Here is an 18,421-nt window from a genome sequence, read left to right as displayed (position 1 = left end):
GAGGTCTGAAAAGGAACGCTATCGCTACCAACACCGCGGACACGTGTTTGTCTACCTCGAGACGCGAAATGTGCCATTCGTCCGAGGGTCGCAGTTACATACTTAATCGCAGTAAGCACACACGGCAGTAACATACTTAATCGCACGATAATCGAATCCGTTGTTCACAGCTATAATCGGTATGGTGCATTGGAAAGTGGTGTTGAAATAAGTAGCTTCTAGAGTCGGAACTGACACCTCCACTATTGTTTCGTAACAAGTTATTGGACGGCGCTTACTAGACGCGTTCCGAAAATTCCCACCGCAAGAAGGAACTAACAGAACAGCTGGCGCTCTGATCAGATAAATGTCAAAGTCACCGCTGGTCTGTGGTGTAGCGGCAACTGCGCCGCTTGTTGACGTTAACGTCATTTTCATATTTCCGTTCTTTCATATCATTTTTTTCTTTAGTCTTCGCTATTTTAACAAAGTTGCCGTTTGTTGGAGTGGTCCCTAATTGGTAACATTGAGTCATCGTATTCCATCCGAAAAAAACAACAACATTGAAAGCCCATCTGGATCTGTCGCAAACGTCATTGAACCGATTGGAACCAATTCAATGGTGTGTTGAACAGGCCCTATTGGACTTCCAATGTTTGTTTGCTTTTTTTCGGCTGGGATTCAGTCACGAAGGTGTCGTGTTTTGAGTTTTGTTGGGTTAAGCGAGTTTATGTTAGGTTGGAAAGGCAATTCATTATTCTGGCCTTTGGTTTGTTAAGTTGTTGCTTCATTACTGCTTGATGAACTCATACTTCTAGCGAACTTTAACACAGGACGAAGAAAGAAAAGACGAAACACACAACCAATTCGCCCAACTCTGCGCTTTAATTGTCCGTACTGCTTGTTGTTTTGGGTGGAACTTGTGTGGCGGCCATCAGTGTATGGATGAAATAGCCAATAAGAAAATCAATTCCCTTGTTTGAATACGCAAAAGCGAGTGTCACTCATTTGCTAACAGCAGATAGTGGTTTTGCACACATGGTTTTGCACACCTTGCAATGCAAGTACTTCAAGCAATTTTGGCTGCACACGCGAAACATTGCGTTTTAATGAATTTTGCTTGTTTTTTGGCTTGTGATCGATATAACATTGGTGCAAAATGGGTGCCCTTCTAAAAGTTGTGAAAATGGTTCTGTCAGCTGTCCTGCAGAAATAATGCACCTCATTTGGGGAGAAGCAAATGCAAGCGCGAAGCGTGGGGTGCTCAAACTGGCATAGAACATGATGGAGGAGATGTTGACTCCATTGGGAGCCCGTTGCCTACAAACACTACGTCGATGGGCCTTATGAATGATAACAGTAACAACTGCAGGGATAACTCATTGTGGTGCAAAAGTGTGTTACTGAGCCCAAGTACGCAAGTTCGATTCCCGGCCACGGTGGTCGCTTTTCCGATAAGGTAAAAAGTGAAAACGCCTATGTGTGGAGATTTCGCCGCACGCTACACATACCCAGGGTCAAAAGTAATCCGGAGCACTCAACTACGTTCGCACTTCATAGCCCACGTGCAACTTCGGAGCCCCGTAATTATTACTTTTTTTGAGGTGCAAAAGCTGTAAACCCTTCCTGGTGAGCCGTCGGGCATTGCTTCTGCCTCATTCTTGGATTCATCTGACATGCTTGAGCGATGACTTAGTGAAACAAAGCAGTAAGGCTTTCGTTCACAGACATTTTTTTTATTTATTTATGTATTTCAGGAGAACATTGTGTTTGAAAGGGCCATTTCCCTCGCACCATTGTCCTGTACAATTTGCAGATTATGCACAATTGTGCCACAACATCAGTGTTTAGTGCAAAGCGGATGAAAAGTATAAATTTTGAAGACCCGCCGCGGTGGCTCAGTGGCTAAGGCGTTGCGCTGCAGAGCGCGAGGTCGCGGGTTCGATTCCCGGTCGCGGCGGCCGCTTTTCTGATGGAGGCGAAAAGCAAAAACGCCCGTGTGTACGAGATTTCGGCGCACGATAAAGATCCCCAGGTGGTCAAAATTAATCCGGAGCCCTCCACTACGGCGCGCCTCATCGCCTGCGTTGCGTCGGCGCGTTAAACCCCACAATCAATCAATCAAATTTTGAAGACTAAGGTGGCCGCAAACGTTTGCAGAAGTGCAGCGTTATGTCTGCAGTGTTTCGTCTCCCTTTGAACGGCAGTCCAGGGATAGTGTTGGAGAAGTGTCGGCTTCAAGTGTGCGAAGGACTTCTGAAAAGAACACCACAAGTTGGATGATGGACAATAAACCTCAACAATCGTCTTTGGTGTGGCTGCCGTAGCTCCTCACAATTGTGCCGATCGTTTTTAATAAACTCTGTTGCAGATGTCTCCTTGGTGCTGGCCTGCAACGAGCTGTCTGGCCGGCGGTGGGAGGGGTCGGTGCGGCTGTACCAGCGCTTTGACGACATCCCCAGCCTGGACCGGTGCGTCGCATCGGTCGTGACCGACGCGACCGTCACCGACATCGTGCCTTTGAACCCGGGACGCTTTCTCATCGGCCTCGACTCGGGTAAGTTGTATTGGTTCACGTTGTTCGTATCAGGACAGCTGAGAAAAAGTTATTTGTTTATTTGTAGATACTGCGTTCTCTCGCAAGACTTTTGCAGGGTGGGTACAGGCGAATACATTGGAACCCTGTTGATGCGTTCCCGGTTCATACGATTTCCTGGTTACTGCGCTCTCAATTGTGAACACTAAAAGTGCCCCGTAGTACATCTTTTTCTGGATAGTATGTTTTCCCGAATAGTACGGTTTTCCATCGTGTGTTTTTTTTTTTTAAGATATTAGTGAGGTTCTGCTGTTCCTGTCTATGTACAGAAAACAAGGCGGAGGAAACAGTCGGAACATACAAAATGGGCAACAGTAAAAAAAGCATAGCCTACAAGTGCTTTTCAAATAAAGGTAACAACTGCTCTGTCGCTGCTTTGTTTGTAAGATCATTCCAGTCGACGATAGTTGATTGATTGTAGGGTTTAACGCGCCGACGCAACGCAGGCGATGAGGCGCGCCGTAGTGGAGGGCTCTGGATTAATTTTGTCCATCTGGGGATCTTTAACGTGCGCTGAAATCTCGAACACACGGGCGTTTTTGCTTTTCGCCTCCATCAGAAAAGCGGCCGCCGCGGCAGTCGACGATAGTGCGAGGAAAGGAAGAATAATTGAAACAGTTGTTTCAAAGGTTCACAGGGGTTATAGAAAATGCATGGTGGGAGCTTCTGTTATAACCCAATGAATACTACGTTTGTGGGGATAAATTGGTTGCTGTTACCACAGGACCAGGATAAATGGAGATCCATGGGAGAGGGCGTAGATAGGTTGATGATGGTGATGATCAATTGTACATTGAAATGCAAGAAATGGGCCGTGACTGTCCGCATCAAACTTTTTGTGGGGTTGTCGTTGCGTTGTATTTGCAGTTGTGCGTACGTACACTTGATATGGACTTGTGGAAAAGAAAGCGATAGTTACATCCTATTAGCAGCTCCCATTTAGCTCCTCGGCCACTACCCCATTGACAGCAAAGAGGGTGACTTCTATCACAGGTAGGCTTACTGGCCTGACCAGCGACACTGGCTACGATAGTTGAGCTTTGGCCAGTCATGTTTTAATGAAGGTGATGACGACCCCACGTAAACAGGGGTGAGAACAACGTTAGTTTGACGTATGTACCAGTTTCACCTTGACGGAGGTTGTGACGAGAATGATAGTGACCAGTGTTTACGAAAGGGGATGTGACAGCTGGGAATTTATTGTGCTGTAGGATTAGCCTTGTGGGTCGAACGTACTGGCATTCTGTTGGTAGAGTGGGCCGTGGTTAAGGCAGGTCCAGGAGAAATGCCATTCATTGCCACGCTTGCATACATGGGGGGTCTGCTCATTGCAGTTATAAGCCTGTGGGAGATACGTTGGGCTTATTAAAGAAACTGAAAGATTCGGGTGTGTCACTGCTTCCCGTGGTGTTCTTAGCTAGGCAGACATCTTTAAAACTTCCCCTCAAGCTATTAATACACGTTTATTATTACTGACTGGTTTTAAAGCACATGTCTATGAATTTAGAGCCTGATATACCTGAAAACGGTTTTACTCAGTCAGTAATCCGACATTCTAAATAAGAAAAAGTTTCACTGTTAATTATTTGACGTGTCCAAGTTGAGTGTATCTGGGCTCAACTTCATTAGGGAGATGTAGCAGAAATGTAGCCAAAAGCAAGCCTTCTGCATAGAAATTTTGAATCACGTCTGTGGTTGGGGCTATTCGTCCTCGAAGTTTTCTTTCAAATGCATCGGTGTTCTAATTCTTATTGTTTATTCCAGTAGCAGCTGAATGTTATTGCGCAGTGCACGTTTCCAGTGTGTGGTCTGTGATGAACAAAGAATACGGCAAAGTGCCCTACCCAGCAGGATGTCTGCGTGCTTTCCAGACTGCTTTGTTAGAAGTGCTATTGCACTTGTTGTCCGGGATGTTCACCTTTTCTTTTTGACGTTTAAGGTGCAAAGGAAGTAGACGTAATCTGTCATTGGGGGACAGAGATAGGGAGATGCATCACTCCACAAAAGTTTGGTTTGTATTGTATTAGTGGGATCAGACGATGTGTCTAGCTTTTGCGACACATGGCCTGGTATCCTTTTGCTTGTTACTTGCGTTAAAAAGGTCAGCTATGACTGTTCACTGTACTTGTGTTCCTAGATACAGTCCAGTCCACTTATAACAATATCCGAGTGCTGAAGAAATCTCATCACTATAACTGATTATTGTTATGAGCAGGTTGTGAAACAAAAAGACGAAATGGAGCTTACATGATTTTGTTTGCGTGCAAGCAAGGGCGTACTATACTACTTGTTTGCAGAAAAGAAGCCGTAGCCGGTCGGCTTTGTTTGCTGCATGCAAAGATGGTGCACATCTTTTCCAAGAGCATCTGTAGTTGCTTCACCTAGCTGAGCGAAAGGTCCTTGGCGGAAACAAAGTCCCTGAGTAGGCTGCACAACCGTGTCGTCAGAGTCGTCGCTGTCACCGCTGTCCGCAGCACATATTCGTGCAGCGATCGCCTCTTCAGTGAGGCACTCGGACGTTTCCAAAACATCGGCCCTCACGTCCCTTCCGCGAAAAAACGGAGGCACTCGAAGAGGAACTTATATTGTTATAAACGGTATTGTTATGAGTGGGCTCGACTGTAGCTGGCATTATACACGAATATCTCCCGAAACATGCGAGTGGGAACTGGTTATCAACTCCAGTGCTTTTGTAATTGCCGCTAGGCTTGTCTTTCAAGGGACCAGAAAGACACAATACAGCGGTGGTTCATTGAACAGATTGCTGTGTCCGCATAACGACGGCGGCAATTTTATTGCAGACTTGAAACAAATATCGAGATACAGTAGAATCTCGATAAATGGAAATCGCTTAATAAATGGAATTGCTTCTTAAACGAAACAGTAGCATGTAAGTTGGCTGGTTTTGTATTCATATAACATAAAAAAACTCTCGGCAATTGGAACTAAAATTTCCGTGTCGCCGTGTAAATGGAACCAGAAGTGGAACTTATGAAAGCCATTAGCATGAGAATCAGCTGTTTACGGTTCCAGCTGTTTCGTTTTTGTTTTTTTCTTCCTCCATGTTTTTTTAGCCTCGTTGGCGTCGTAAGCCTCATCTCATTAGTCAGCCGTGTTAGCGCAACGAATGTAACATTGCAGTTCGTGTTCCATTTGTTCGGTCACGATTCAAGATGGCGAGGTTACAGGGCTCAGCTCCTGCCGTCTCGTTTGAGCCATCGTGGTGCCATTCGTGCTTCATTGCCGCGTTGCCGTCTTCTAAATTCGGTGACTTGTAAGCACTCACGAAGTTGAGGCTTCTAGCTTCCGTGAACATGCACTTGCAAGGACGCAAACAAAAACAATTGGTGCATTTTGTAGTGACTCAGTGTTGCCAAATCAACTTTGTCAATGCTGTGCCTAAACCTCTTGTAGTTTTCTTGCTTTCTGAAAAACTATAGGCTACATTTACCTTCTAGAGCTTAGAGTTCCATGAAATGGTACTAGGAGTGTGTAGGCTCATGAATTTGCACTTTCACACTTTTATCTCAGTAAACGGAACTCCTGTTGAACGGAACCAATTTTTTAGGTCCCTTGAAGTTCCGCCTACTGTACTAAAGAAAGCAAAGGAAGGTGTGGCAACTCCAGCAATTTTTCTATGCCATCACAGAACTTTCTTTGTGCTTTGATGGCTGCTGGCCTGGGCCACTGCTAGAAAACATGACGGCGTGGTTGTAGTGGGGCCTGTAGATCCGTTTGATCATTTCGCTTGGATGCTAACGCGCAGTTAACGCACTTAGTACTATGGGTATAGTGCTGGCTCATATAATGTCGCTGCAGCGGGAAATTTGAAAGTTCTTCAATACTCCTAGCTTTTCTTTGGTTAAGGTGGCAGCCTGGTCTCAGAGCTGTTTTTTTATGTATATACGAACCAATTTTAATGAAACTGCAAAGCATTATGGAGTTTTTTGTGCTGATTTCAAATCTGCCATTAAATTTTTTTGCATGTTGAATATTTTTTAGATAATTAATGATTAATTACCATTATTTTGAATCACAATCACAAAATAGCCATTCCATACAGACCGGTGATTACCCCGTAACTAGGGAGGTGAATGACTTAGGAATACAACATTGGAAGATTGGTTTAGTTATTTTTGGTCATTTTACGATGCATTGAACTTCACTCCTCCCGCGCTCTTCCAGAAATGGCTCACAGGTGGTGTCAGTTGAACACAATAATAATTTTTGAAAGCCTCCATTTGAAAAATTTGTTTCCAACACTGTACTATCCACACATTTAGGTATCAGAAGCGAAAAAAATTAGTTTACCTGCTCTGGGAGCCGAGATATCCGAGGGTGAAATGGTAGCTTCGCATTGCAAGAATATTGCCATTTCACCATCGAATTTAGCTGTAGAGTGCACTCTAAAGTGCTATTTACAATAAAATACAGTGTTTCTTGATGAGGAAATTTGCAGAATTATAGAAAAATGGCCGTGGATGCTGAAAACGCCATTTTTCAGAAAACGATTTTTTTGACCGGTTTTCGGCCCCACAGACCCATCTGCCCCCTTAAAAAGACATCTTTAGTGTGGCTAGACTGGGGCTGAGTGAGTGACCCAAAGACTAGTTATTTCAAATTGAACCAAGTTGCGTATTTTTCTTCACGGCCTCTTTAACCGGCCTTTTGCAAGAGGGGAGGATACGACACATAAAGGGCTGTCCTAGAACATCGTGTATCTTATAACTAGAGTTGAACCTCGTCATAATGAACACTGATATAGCGAAGTATTGGTTATAGTGAACTGAATACGAACTTTGGTTGGCCACGCTTTATTTCGGTGACAGTTATCCTTTTATAACAAAAGCGAAACTGTGAGAGCTGTGCGCACTATCGGATATAACAAAGAAATATTTGACCGGTAGGCTGAGAAGCTACGTGGAAAAACTCCGGGCGTTCAAAATGGCAGAAGTAGAAAAGGCCCCCTTGTTCGTGGACACTGTGGAAAACGTCATCCTGCTCAGTGCGGTGAATAGCCACCAGACGAAGATCACATCCTCCATCAAAAAAATAAGAATGCAGGCCTGCTTTGTGAATTGAACTTTGTACTGCTGTAATTTCCCATTTCATGTTCTGGTTCATTGAGCTTAAAATGCCGCAAGGGGAACGATAAGCACTACCTTGTTTATGGTAGGTTCGAAGTTTAAAATGATGCGTTTTCGTATTAAGGATTTTTTCAGAGCCAGATAACTGATTGTTTTGAATTGATTTGTGGCTCTACTGTTACAACAAACGTCTAATGTAACAAACTAAATTACTGCCTCGACACTACTTTGTTATAGTGAGGTTTGACTGTGTTGTTTTTCCCGGCCGTAGGCGGCCTTGAGATGCTGCAGCTGACCAAGGAGGAGCCCCTGCTCCTGGACACGGTCTTCTACCGCTGCGAACACGACGGCGGCATCACCTCTTTGGCACTGGCGCCCGATGGCCGAAGACTGGCCTCTGCCGGAACAGACCACTCGTATGCATTTTGCTCTTCTCATAAGCGGCTACCCTGTGGGCAGAGAGTTTTTAAATGTTCACCGGTTCCAAAACTTCCGCTTCGGAATCCAGTCCACACGAGCACCCCTGCTGCATTGTGGGTGAGGGGTGAGCGTATTGATGGAGAAAAGCGAGGGGACAACAATGCAACCTTGCGGAGCGTACACGATTAAAACAAAGCTTTCTTTTCAAAGTAGGAAATAGGGACTGTTTACTGGTGTTTTTGCGGTTTTTCCTGTTACGACTTATGGTAGCAGCTACAAGCGCTTGAGGGGACTACTTCAACTTTCTGTCGACAGATGGCAAGCTAGTCTGCTTGCCCCTAGTGCAGGGAGGCAACTGCGGACCGGTTTTTGATACATGGGGGTTATACGAGGAGTTCCGCGTCTGGTGCATCTTGAGCAGCTCTGCCCTCTGGGGGGTTGCCTAGTGCGAATGGGGAATCAGTCCGTGCGTTGAGAGTCCTGTGAGACCACGCCACTGTATCTAGCTGTGCGCTTTATTCACAGAAAAGCGTGCGTTAAATCGGTTAAATTACCGTATTTACTCGCATAATCCTCGCACTTTTTTTCGGAAAAGTCAATGCAAAGTTAGGGGTGTGAGAATTATGCGGGGAAAAGAAATCCGGTGCACAGTGTTGCCAATTTGCGTTATGCCAATCCCGCTAAATGTAGCGGTCGTTTTTTGTATATGTAAGCTCAGTGTTGCCAACAGCAGCTATTCCTTTTTATTTTATTATTTACAACGTAAACAGTCTCCCGTCGATCAGCGATCATGAAATTGCCGCCTTTGCTTTCTGGCGCGCGCCCTGTCTCGTCGTCGTATGTGCGTGCCCTACTCCAATAACGCACGTTGAAGTCGGTGACGCTGAAGTGCCTGCCTGCGGCACGGTTGTCGTGTTCGATCGCGCACTCTTTCGCTTTTAATTTGAAAGCGGCACCAAGCACAAAACAAAGAGATCAAAAAGTTCTCAAAATGGCAGCGAGCTATCCACCGCTGACGCGAGTGACTCACTGACTGCTGCCGCTCAACGACAGGACCACGACGGCGACACGACGACACGACAGCGGGCTGCGCGAACACCGTCTACAGTTGAACCTCGATATAACGAACCTCGATTTAACGAAATTCGCGATATAACGAATTTTTTCAAGTTTTCTAACAAAATTTTGCTAAATGCATGTATTTTTGTCTCGATTTTACGAAGTAATTTTGTGCGGCGCTTTCGATTTAACGAAGTCACGGCAAGAAAGGAAGAACGAAATTCCGGTCGAGGCACGTTTTATTTTGCCTCTCAGGCCCTACATTGAAAAAATTCAGTACTCAAATTGACTCTTGAAGGCTAAAATGAAAGAAAAGCGGTGAAATCTACGGTTAACAACAATTAAAAGCGAAGAACGAAGCTGCACAAACCGCTAGCGGTCATAGACGGTTTAATAGTGCACCCACTATTTTGACGTCTCCATCGTTGCCTACGCCAGCGCCCTCTATGCTTAGGCTACCGAAGCCTACTTCAAGCTTTTTTTTTTCTACGCGTCATTGCTCACGGTGCTGCTGCGCTAGGTTGTGCTCGCTGATAACCAAATTAATATTTTGTTCGTGCATCGTTAGGTGAGTCTTGTAAGCAGCATGAGCAAAAGTGTTCCGAACAAGAGCCTGAGGAAGCTCGGTGAAACTGACAGCCACCGAAGTGTGATGGATGCCATCGATGTTCTGCGGATGCACGCAGGTGCACACGAATGTTTAAGACCATGGAAAGACCTTGTTAGCGCTGTCAGCATACGAGCGTCACGTAAAGCCCGCCCTGGTCAAGAAACGCCAAGCACTGCTTACGGACTTCTTCACTACGGCTTGAACATCGAGTGCTGGGGGCAATAAATTGCTCTCTTTGAACGTGGTCATCTTCGTTTCACCAGCGTTCATTAGACAGCTGCGGTGCGGAGAAATCAGTTTCGTAAGGGCTCAGTGGGCATAAAAGTAATTGCTTAATCGAATTTGGCCGGAAGAATTTTATTTAATGTAAGCTTTCCGCTTTCCGGAGCACGTAAGCGCTGCTCCACACAGTGAAGCGGTCCGAGTGTACTCCGCTGAACTCGCAATCATGGCTTTATCTCGAGTGTTGTGGTTGCATCACGCGCCCATACTGCGGAGCCCTTGTACATGAAAAAAGTCTTTCGAAAGTTTCATAGCAGCCTTTCGCTATTGGCCCGCCGCGCCTAAGCCTACCACTGAATGGACGAAAAGAGGCGTAACTTCGAACGAGCACCTCGGCGGGGTGAAGTTCACGGGACATGGACGCGGGTTCAATTGACTAACAGCGGCATTTAGTAGTGACCGAAATGAAAAAAGAAAAAGTGGAAACCTAGTCTGCTATCATATTTAATGAGGCGTTGCGGAAAAAGCACCGGTTTTACGATGACACATGAACTACCGTCGGCTATCCGAATTCCATTGCCCAAGTGTTGAAACTCTTAATTCACACAATTTTCGCAGCCAGTTTTAGTACAAATTTCGCTTTAATTGGAGAGGTAACTACATAGCAGTTGTTGCCTGGCGAGGGCCAAAGTGTTAAAACCCCAATAACTGGTTAAATGAACTGTAAAATCGAAACCTCGATTTTACGAAATTCTCGATTTAACGAAATTTGCGGCCCCAAGTACGACTTCGTTATATCGAGGTTTAACTGTAGTTGCGCGCACGCGAAACATGCGCGAAACCGGCTCAAGTACAGTGTGAGTAGCGTGTTAGGGCGCCTGTTAGGGAGTAGCCATGCAGGTTGTTAGGGCGCCTGAATGGCCTTGGATACACAGCGCTCTCCGCCGAACGGAGAGGCGGCGGGGGGAGTGCGTGCGTTGGAGAGCGCGTGCACCATGCGGGTTTCGCGAGCAGGCAACTCTCGCCGCTGCAAAGTTGGGGGTGCGAGGATTATGCGAGGAACCAAAAAATCCAAGTTTTGCTGGCTCACATTAGGGGTGCGAGGATTACGCGAGTAAATACGGTACGGAAGTCCGACGTCCCTAGCATATAGACGGATCACAAAATGGTTGACTAACGAGTAAAGCTGGGCTTTATTTATTTATTTATTTATTTAAATTCCCTAAAGGCCCATGGGGGCATTACATGGGGGGGGGGGGGGGGGGGGGGGGGGGGGGCGGTGTCACGTTACAATTGAAATACAGTAATTTTTTCCCGCAGAAGAAAACATCAGAAAACATCATGCATGCAAAGAAAACGCCAAACAATTGTAGTACAGTAACATTGAAGGGAAGAAAGGAACACACAGAGACTTAAAAAGAACGCAGTCAGTACACTTCTCTGTAGCAAAAAAAAAAAAAAGAGAAGTACAAAAAAAAAAGGACGTTCACATGACATCAAAAAACTTCAAGAAAGGTTTTGAGTGCGTCTCAAACAGGTGAGCGGACAGTTGTGCGATGTGCGAGGAGGCAATGAATTCCATTCTGTGATTGCAAGAACTAAAGGAGAGTTCTTGTATCTTTCTGTTTTAGCCAAAATTTGTCTGACCTTGAACATGTGGTCTACCCAGGCTGAAACACGGGGCAATGGAAAGATACGATGCTGGGAAAACGACGTGCTACTGTGGTACAACGAATGAAAACAAGGAAGTTAAGCCAACTTGGGGCACGTGGCAAGCAAGGGCAGATTAAGGGAATTCTTTAAAGAAGATGTGCTCTGGTAGCGCGAGTATGGGGACGTGATGAACTGGGTTGCCCTGTTTTGGACAGGTTTTAAGAGGTTAGTTAGGTTTGCTTCATGAGGATGCCATAGAGAAGCGTATTCTAGTGAGGGCCAGATATATGCAGGGAACTTGGTTTTCTTGGTTGCTAAATGTAGACGTCCCTTGAGAAGGCCAAGATTTTTAAGGGCTTTAGTAGTGGTATCATTTGTTCTAAGTGGTACATCCACCATAAATTCGCTATAAAATACAACACCTAGATATTTATACAATTCAACTGAATCTATCGGAGTACCATTTATTTTATAGGTAGCAGGGACAGTCTCTGGAACAGAACTAAGCCTAATGTGTGTGGTTTTTTTTTTTTCTGGATTAATTTCCATTTGCTAGCGGGTGCAACATTCCTCTAACTTAACAACATAAGACTGCAAGATTATTGTGTCAGCAGGGTTGGATATTTCTCTATATACTAGAGTCGTCTGCAAACAGGTGAATTGGTGATTTGAGGTTGCATGCTATGTCATTAATGTACATAGATTAAGAATAGAAGAGGACTTAACACCTGTTGGTTCATGCTGTCTAAAAGGGGACACTGCTCTTAAAACAGCTTCCTTTAATTTTGAAGTAAACTGTGTTAAACTCTTTCAGACTTGCTGCTTTTCCTTCGCTGATTTCAAATATTCCATTATTTTTCAAGTCAGTCAAGTAGTTCTCGAGATAATTGGAGATAACTAGCCTTGTTTTGAGGAACAATAGGCAAAACAGTGGTAGTCATAAACCGTAATCTTTACATTTTCCATTACTATAAACCCTGTTGAGTGCAATAATAGAATCGTTTTTTTTTTTATGCACTGCTTGTAACTAATTTTACAGCTCATTAAACCTTGGCGACACCTGGCAAGGAACCATTTCGAATGCCCGTTTCAAACGCCAAAGTTTAATGAGCTGTAAAATTAGCTCCAATCAGGGCACCAAAAAACCAATTCTCTCATTTCATTCACCAGGGTTCATAGTATTAGAAAATGTAAAGATCGAAGTTTTATGACCAACACTGTTTTGAATATTGTTCCACCAAAAATGACTAATTATCTCTAGTTACCTGGAGATGTAGCTGAGTGGCTCGAAAAATAACGGCATATTTGAAATCAGTAGGGTAAAAGCGGCAAGACTGAAAGAGTTTCAAAGAAATTAAAATTGAAAAAAGTTAAAATAAAAAAAGAGCCCTTAATATAAACAACACCGCCCTTTTTCACTGGATTTGTTTATTTTGGTCACTAACCAGCTAGGCGAAACTTAATTGACCCCTAAACTTTGTGAACAGCCCAGGAATGCTAATAGCAATGGAAACTTTGTCCTAGGGGAAACTGAATTTAGGCCTTTCAATTTCAAAAAAGTGGCTGGCCTCTGTCCATGACCAACAGCTGTGGCTGCTCATTGTGATGCATCTGCGAGAAGGCTTTTGTAGTAAAAGAGCGGCTGCAAGCATTGAGAGCCATGGAAAGCGTGTTGTTCCACACAGGTTGCGGTTTAGGTGTAAACACCAGCTGTTTGAAAAAAAAAAAAAGTGTGTAATGGCAGAGCTCTTGCATGGCAGGAGTAAAAGCGGCACCAAAGAAGAGGCAGAGAGGAAAACGCTAGACTCGTGGGACTCTTCTCTCGTTCTTGCATGGTTTTTTGCTTTGAGATAATGCTCACACCATATCAGGTAAAAAATATGCATCAGCTGTGCCAAAAACTACGACGTTGTAGCATTGATGTTTTGGTGGTGGGTCTGCGTTTCTTCCTTCCTTACTCGGTGTTGCTGAATCCCATTTCATCCCGTTCAATTCCTGCCCTCTAAGCTACATAGTATAGGTAAATAGATAAAAACAAATATTGAATGAAAAAAATGGTCGATGACAAAACCTACACCAGGAAAGCTATTGCGGGTCTAAACCAATTTGAAATAAACAACATGGGTACTAGGCCGAGGGTAGTAACAATTGTGCTAAGCCAATTGTTTGGTGGAAGTTGGTGGAAATTTAGTCTCATCATGCAAGATTTCCCTGCTAATGAGTCTAAAATTTGGGTGTTTGAAAGGAGAGGCTTGCTGAAAGGCAAGCCAGTTTGCAGTTTAAAAGTTTTGAAGGCTTGTTGCTCCAACAAGTAAACACAGTTTCAAGACTCTTGAAAAATCGTTTCAACACTTTAAAAATCTGTTTTTCTTTTTAAGCTTTTTTTTTAAAACGAAAAGAAAGTGCTGCCAAACGTGTCTTTACTTGTTGAAGCAACAAGTAGAAACAGATTTGGTAAGACAGTAGAAAAGCAGCAACCCAGTGAAAGATGTGGCCTATTGATTCCATTGCTGGTTTGCTGTTGGCAGAGGCCAGTTGGTGGTTTTGTTTTCAGGGCCGGCCAGGCGTGTGGAGATGCCTTTCTAATGAAAAAACAAAAACCGTTCTACTCAACGTGAAAGCTGTCGGAAGTGCGGAGCAGTGATTTGCCATAATGGGCTGTACCGCCATTGTCCGCTCTCCACTACCACCCCATGCAGTTCAAATTTCCCGCCTTCGCAACGCTTGCACGCCCCCTGCCTGAAACTGCGCCAGCGGGAGTTCTGTTCTCTTTGTGCTTTTCTCCCCGCACGTGCCGGCGTTGCACCGCCACATTTTGCGTTTACTATCGTAAAAACCAACCCAACGTGCGTCCTTCACTAAAGGAACGCGGGCGCTGCCGCTTAATTACACATGTTTTTCCTCAAATGTACCTATAGTTTTCTTTGCGCTAAACAACGGGAAGATGTATGACAGGCGCCAGCGTTTCACGAGTTTTCGTACGCTTATGACTATATAAACCTCTTGGCTTTCGAAGCCCCTGGGGTACAACGCCGCGAACAATAGCGCTACCCCGGGACGCCGCCTTGGTGCTCTGTATACTTGGGTCGAGCGAGCGAGCTAGGACGACAAGGCGAGCGCCTCAAGCGCTCTGCACTTAAAAGGGTGCCACGACAATATCGTCCAGCAAAGACATCAAAGCCTTGGACAAGAAGCTGGGGCGTGTCTGTTGGACGACACGATCAGCTTTTCGCCTATCTTTAGCCATTCTCTTCTTCCTGTTCATGCTAATCTCTTGTGGGCTCTTTCGTCTTTTGAAATGTTTTAAAAGAACGTGCAGGAGTGTTAACTGTATGGTGTGTCTGTCTGGGTGCAGGATCAGGCTGTGGGATATGGCGTCCATGCTGTGCACCAAGACGTTCGTCGCAGGTGAGGGAATGGTGATGGTGATGATGGCTAGAGGCTCTGCCTCTGTATTTGGGCATCGGTTGTCAACGATTTGCCTTGCTTGTTTTGCTCAAATTACTCATTGTAGTCCTAACAAATTTTAGTGGACGCTTAGTGGCTTTCCTTGCCACCGCCCTCTGCTGTGATCGTTGAACACTGGGATGCAATTCAGAACCGTTGCGTGCAGGTTTCCAGCTGGACTTTGAGGGCGCCAGGTCATGGAGACCAAACTCATGTTTGGTTTTCGTTAGAGGCCACTTTTAATTAAGCGATAATGACGACACCAGTTTTATTGCAAACTTCAAACAAATAATCGAGATATGTCAGAGAAAACATACTTCCGGCCACTTTCCGGTGACTGTGACGTCACAGAATCCTGTTTGTGCAATTAGCAGCCGACGACGAAAGCCACTTCCAAGAAACGTGACTGGGCAATTTTATGGGGGGACTCCAGTCCCGTTTTATTGTGCCACTTGAATGCGAACGTGCAGTTAACAACTGCAAGTGGCCCATGGTGTGTCATGCCTGCCCACATTATGTCAGTGTAGCAAGAAACTTGAAAGTTTTTCTATTTTGCTTGCATTTTTTTTTTTCGTCTTTTGTAGCCCGAATGGAGCTGAGTAGCGAGATGTCACAGACTAGTTTTTCAACTTGAACAAAGTTGGGTCTTGTCTTCAAGGCCTGTTTGATGCTTTCTAATGTATTCGACCCCTTTGCCACACTGGCACCCGAATGTCATTTGAACCAAATGTCATTTGACTCAAATGAGGGGCTTCGAATGCCATTCATAATCCGTTGCACTCCACTACAATTTCGATAGCATTTGAAAGATTCAAGAATCGCTCGCCATGCTGCACTGGCGGGGCTGCCTTCGAGTTCTGTTTTTACACGAAAATGCAACAATAAAATTCAGGAGCAGTGTTTGGCATTGAAATGATATAAAATTACATAAATAACGTAAGCTTTGGCACTGTTTTTGCTTAGTTCTCAATTGCAATCTAGATTTTTTTTTTTTTTTCGGTTTTGTGCCGTCTGGCCACCCTGGTTTGCTGCATGCTCACACTGGTGGTGACAGTATGAAATTATTGCATATTGATATCGTGATTTAAGTGGATGAAAAGTAAAGAAAGTCCCGCAATTAAGAATGTTTTGTTTGTTTTAAGAACGCCAGTAATATATTTGTTTGTGCTGACTCGGAACGGTGTGCGTGAGAGCGCTAGGAGTAGCATTTGAGAGCCCCAAAAGTCTCTCGGGGCGCTGGTTTGGCTTGAATGTCATTCGAGCCAAAGGGAATGTCAAAACCCAGTGCGGCAGCACAACTTCACATTTGAGTAAATGACATTTGGATGCCAATGAAGTGTTTAAGGGGGGACATGGCTCCTTAAAAAACAACTTCCTTTAATTTTAAGTAAACTCTGTGAAACTTGTCAGTCTTGCTGCTTTTTTCCCACTGATTTAAAATAGGGCATGGTTTTAGATGCGGAGCAGCTTATGGTCGCGCGTGTTCCCTCCGCCGTTGTGCGGCGTCCACACCCCCACTGCGCATGCGCATCCTCCTCCCCCTCCTCTCCTCTCCTTGTCTCATCTCCTCTCCTCTCCGGCATTCCACCTCTCCTCTCCGGGATTGCACAACGAATGGCAGCTCCTGCGGCTCCGCGCGCGATAATTCGAAGCAGCTTAGGGTTAGAGGCTCGACAGTAGCCGCTGCATACTTTGCTGGGGGCACCACTGTAGCTCCGCGGTATAAATGACGCGCGCGCATGCTCTGCTCCCCTCATTCTCCTCCCGCAACGCCGCTATAGCGGGACTCACACGACGGAGAAACCCTCTCGTTTTGGCCCGCGGGACCCGCTCACGTGACCGGTTTTAGGCTCCGCCCCTCGGTGGGGATAGCCCGCGGTGGCTCCGCGAAAGAAAATGCCTCCGCATGTTTTCGCTCGACGGCGGTGGCCCTCGGCGGGGAATGGAACCTGTTCCTCGGCGCTGTCGTCTGCTAGTCATTCCGCGTAGCTCCGCACGTGTGGATGCGCCGCCAGGCCGGATAATCCGGTCACGTGCTGTTGACGTCACATATCCGTCCGCCTCCGTGAGAGGGTTTCTCCGTCGTGTGAATCCCGCTTATCAAACTGAAACCTAACGGGAACTTGAGTCGACCCCATGGCTGCTTCGCATACTACTCAGGGTTCCCGTACGGGAAGATGGTGAAAATTTTTTTAAGTCGGTCAATTACCTACCAAGATTTTTGGAGGAACAATAGACAAAACAGCGCTAGTCACAGAACTGTAATCTTTATATTTTCCAATACTATGAACCCTGGTGAGTGCAATAAGAGAATCAGTTTTTTGATGCACCGCTTGAAACTAATCTTACAGCTCATTAAACCTTGGTGGCACCAGTGGCAAGGAACCATTTCGAATGCCCATTTCAAACACCAGAGTTTAATGAGCTACCTACTCTCTCTCTCTCTCTCTCTCTCTCTCTCTCTCTCTCTCTCTCTCTCTCTCTCTCTCTCTCTCTCTCTCTCAATAAACTTTATTTTATTAAGTTGTGTTATTAGGTAAATGTTTAGCAACCAATCATGCTCGAATGGCCCGGTTTCCAAAGAAGTTTCGTATGGTCCCTAGAAATTTGGCGAGTCTGCTGTCCGGGCCAGTTTTGCATTACAATAGAGTATCGTTGCAGTGATACAAAAGCATGAAAAAAAAATCACACCCATACCGCTGCGCCCTTTCAGCGCACTCGGTGAATACGCCATTGAGCGATTTTTGAGAAATAAATTGTTGTTCGAACTTTTTTTGTCGTGAAATTATTTATTCGCTTTAGGGGGGACACTAGTCTTGAGGACCAAAAATTGGCCAAAAAATCAATTTTCTGTATTAGTTTTATCTGCAGCCTATAGGTCCCAAAGAATGTACCTGCAAAATATTATAGGTCTATCATAAGTATTTACAAATCTCTTGCCATTTGAAGTTGGCGAAATGGCCATTTTCCTTTGCGTTTCCAAACTTTGGGCCTTGTTTTCCCAAAACCAATTTTGTTCCCACATGGTCAGCTGTCGGGTACAATATCTTTGGATGTTCCGGTCAGATTTGTATCACTTTTGCTGCATTTGAAAGCTGAAGAACTGAACAGTGCAATAAAACCACAAAAATACAGAATTTCTTTATGCTAGTACAATTTTTTATGCGTTTTGTTCTACAAAAGCATGGATAATTGAGACCTGACATTTAATAAATCTACAGTAATTGTAGACACAATGATAAAATTCCTGCTGTGGTATAGTTGCACTCCCTGGTCTTTCTGGAGCACAAAAGAACAGAAAGATTGATTGATTGATTAATAGTAGGGTTTAATGCGCCGATGCAACAC

The 18,421-nt window shown here is 44.9% G+C and overlaps 1 protein-coding gene across 1 annotated transcript in view; it reads left to right on the top strand.

The window, feature by feature from the left end:
- Window positions 1–18,421, top strand: part of LOC144141198 (methylosome protein WDR77-like) — a 51,254-nt gene that overhangs the window by 656 nt on the left and 32,177 nt on the right. Inside the window, exons 2-4 of the mRNA XM_077672763.1 lie at window positions 2,351–2,536; window positions 7,934–8,078; window positions 14,982–15,034. Of these exons, the coding sequence (XP_077528889.1) occupies window positions 2,351–2,536; window positions 7,934–8,078; window positions 14,982–15,034 (384 nt within the window). The remainder of the gene's footprint in view (window positions 1–2,350; window positions 2,537–7,933; window positions 8,079–14,981; window positions 15,035–18,421) is intronic.

This window comes from Haemaphysalis longicornis, unplaced genomic scaffold (assembly GCF_048455015.1).
Source record: "Haemaphysalis longicornis isolate Haplotype H1 unplaced genomic scaffold, Haemaphysalis longicornis Haplotype H1 scaffold_6, whole genome shotgun sequence".
NCBI lineage: Eukaryota > Metazoa > Arthropoda > Arachnida > Ixodida > Ixodidae > Haemaphysalis > Haemaphysalis longicornis.
Note: the sequence above shows the minus strand (reverse complement) of the source record. Positions and strands in the feature narration are given on the sequence as shown.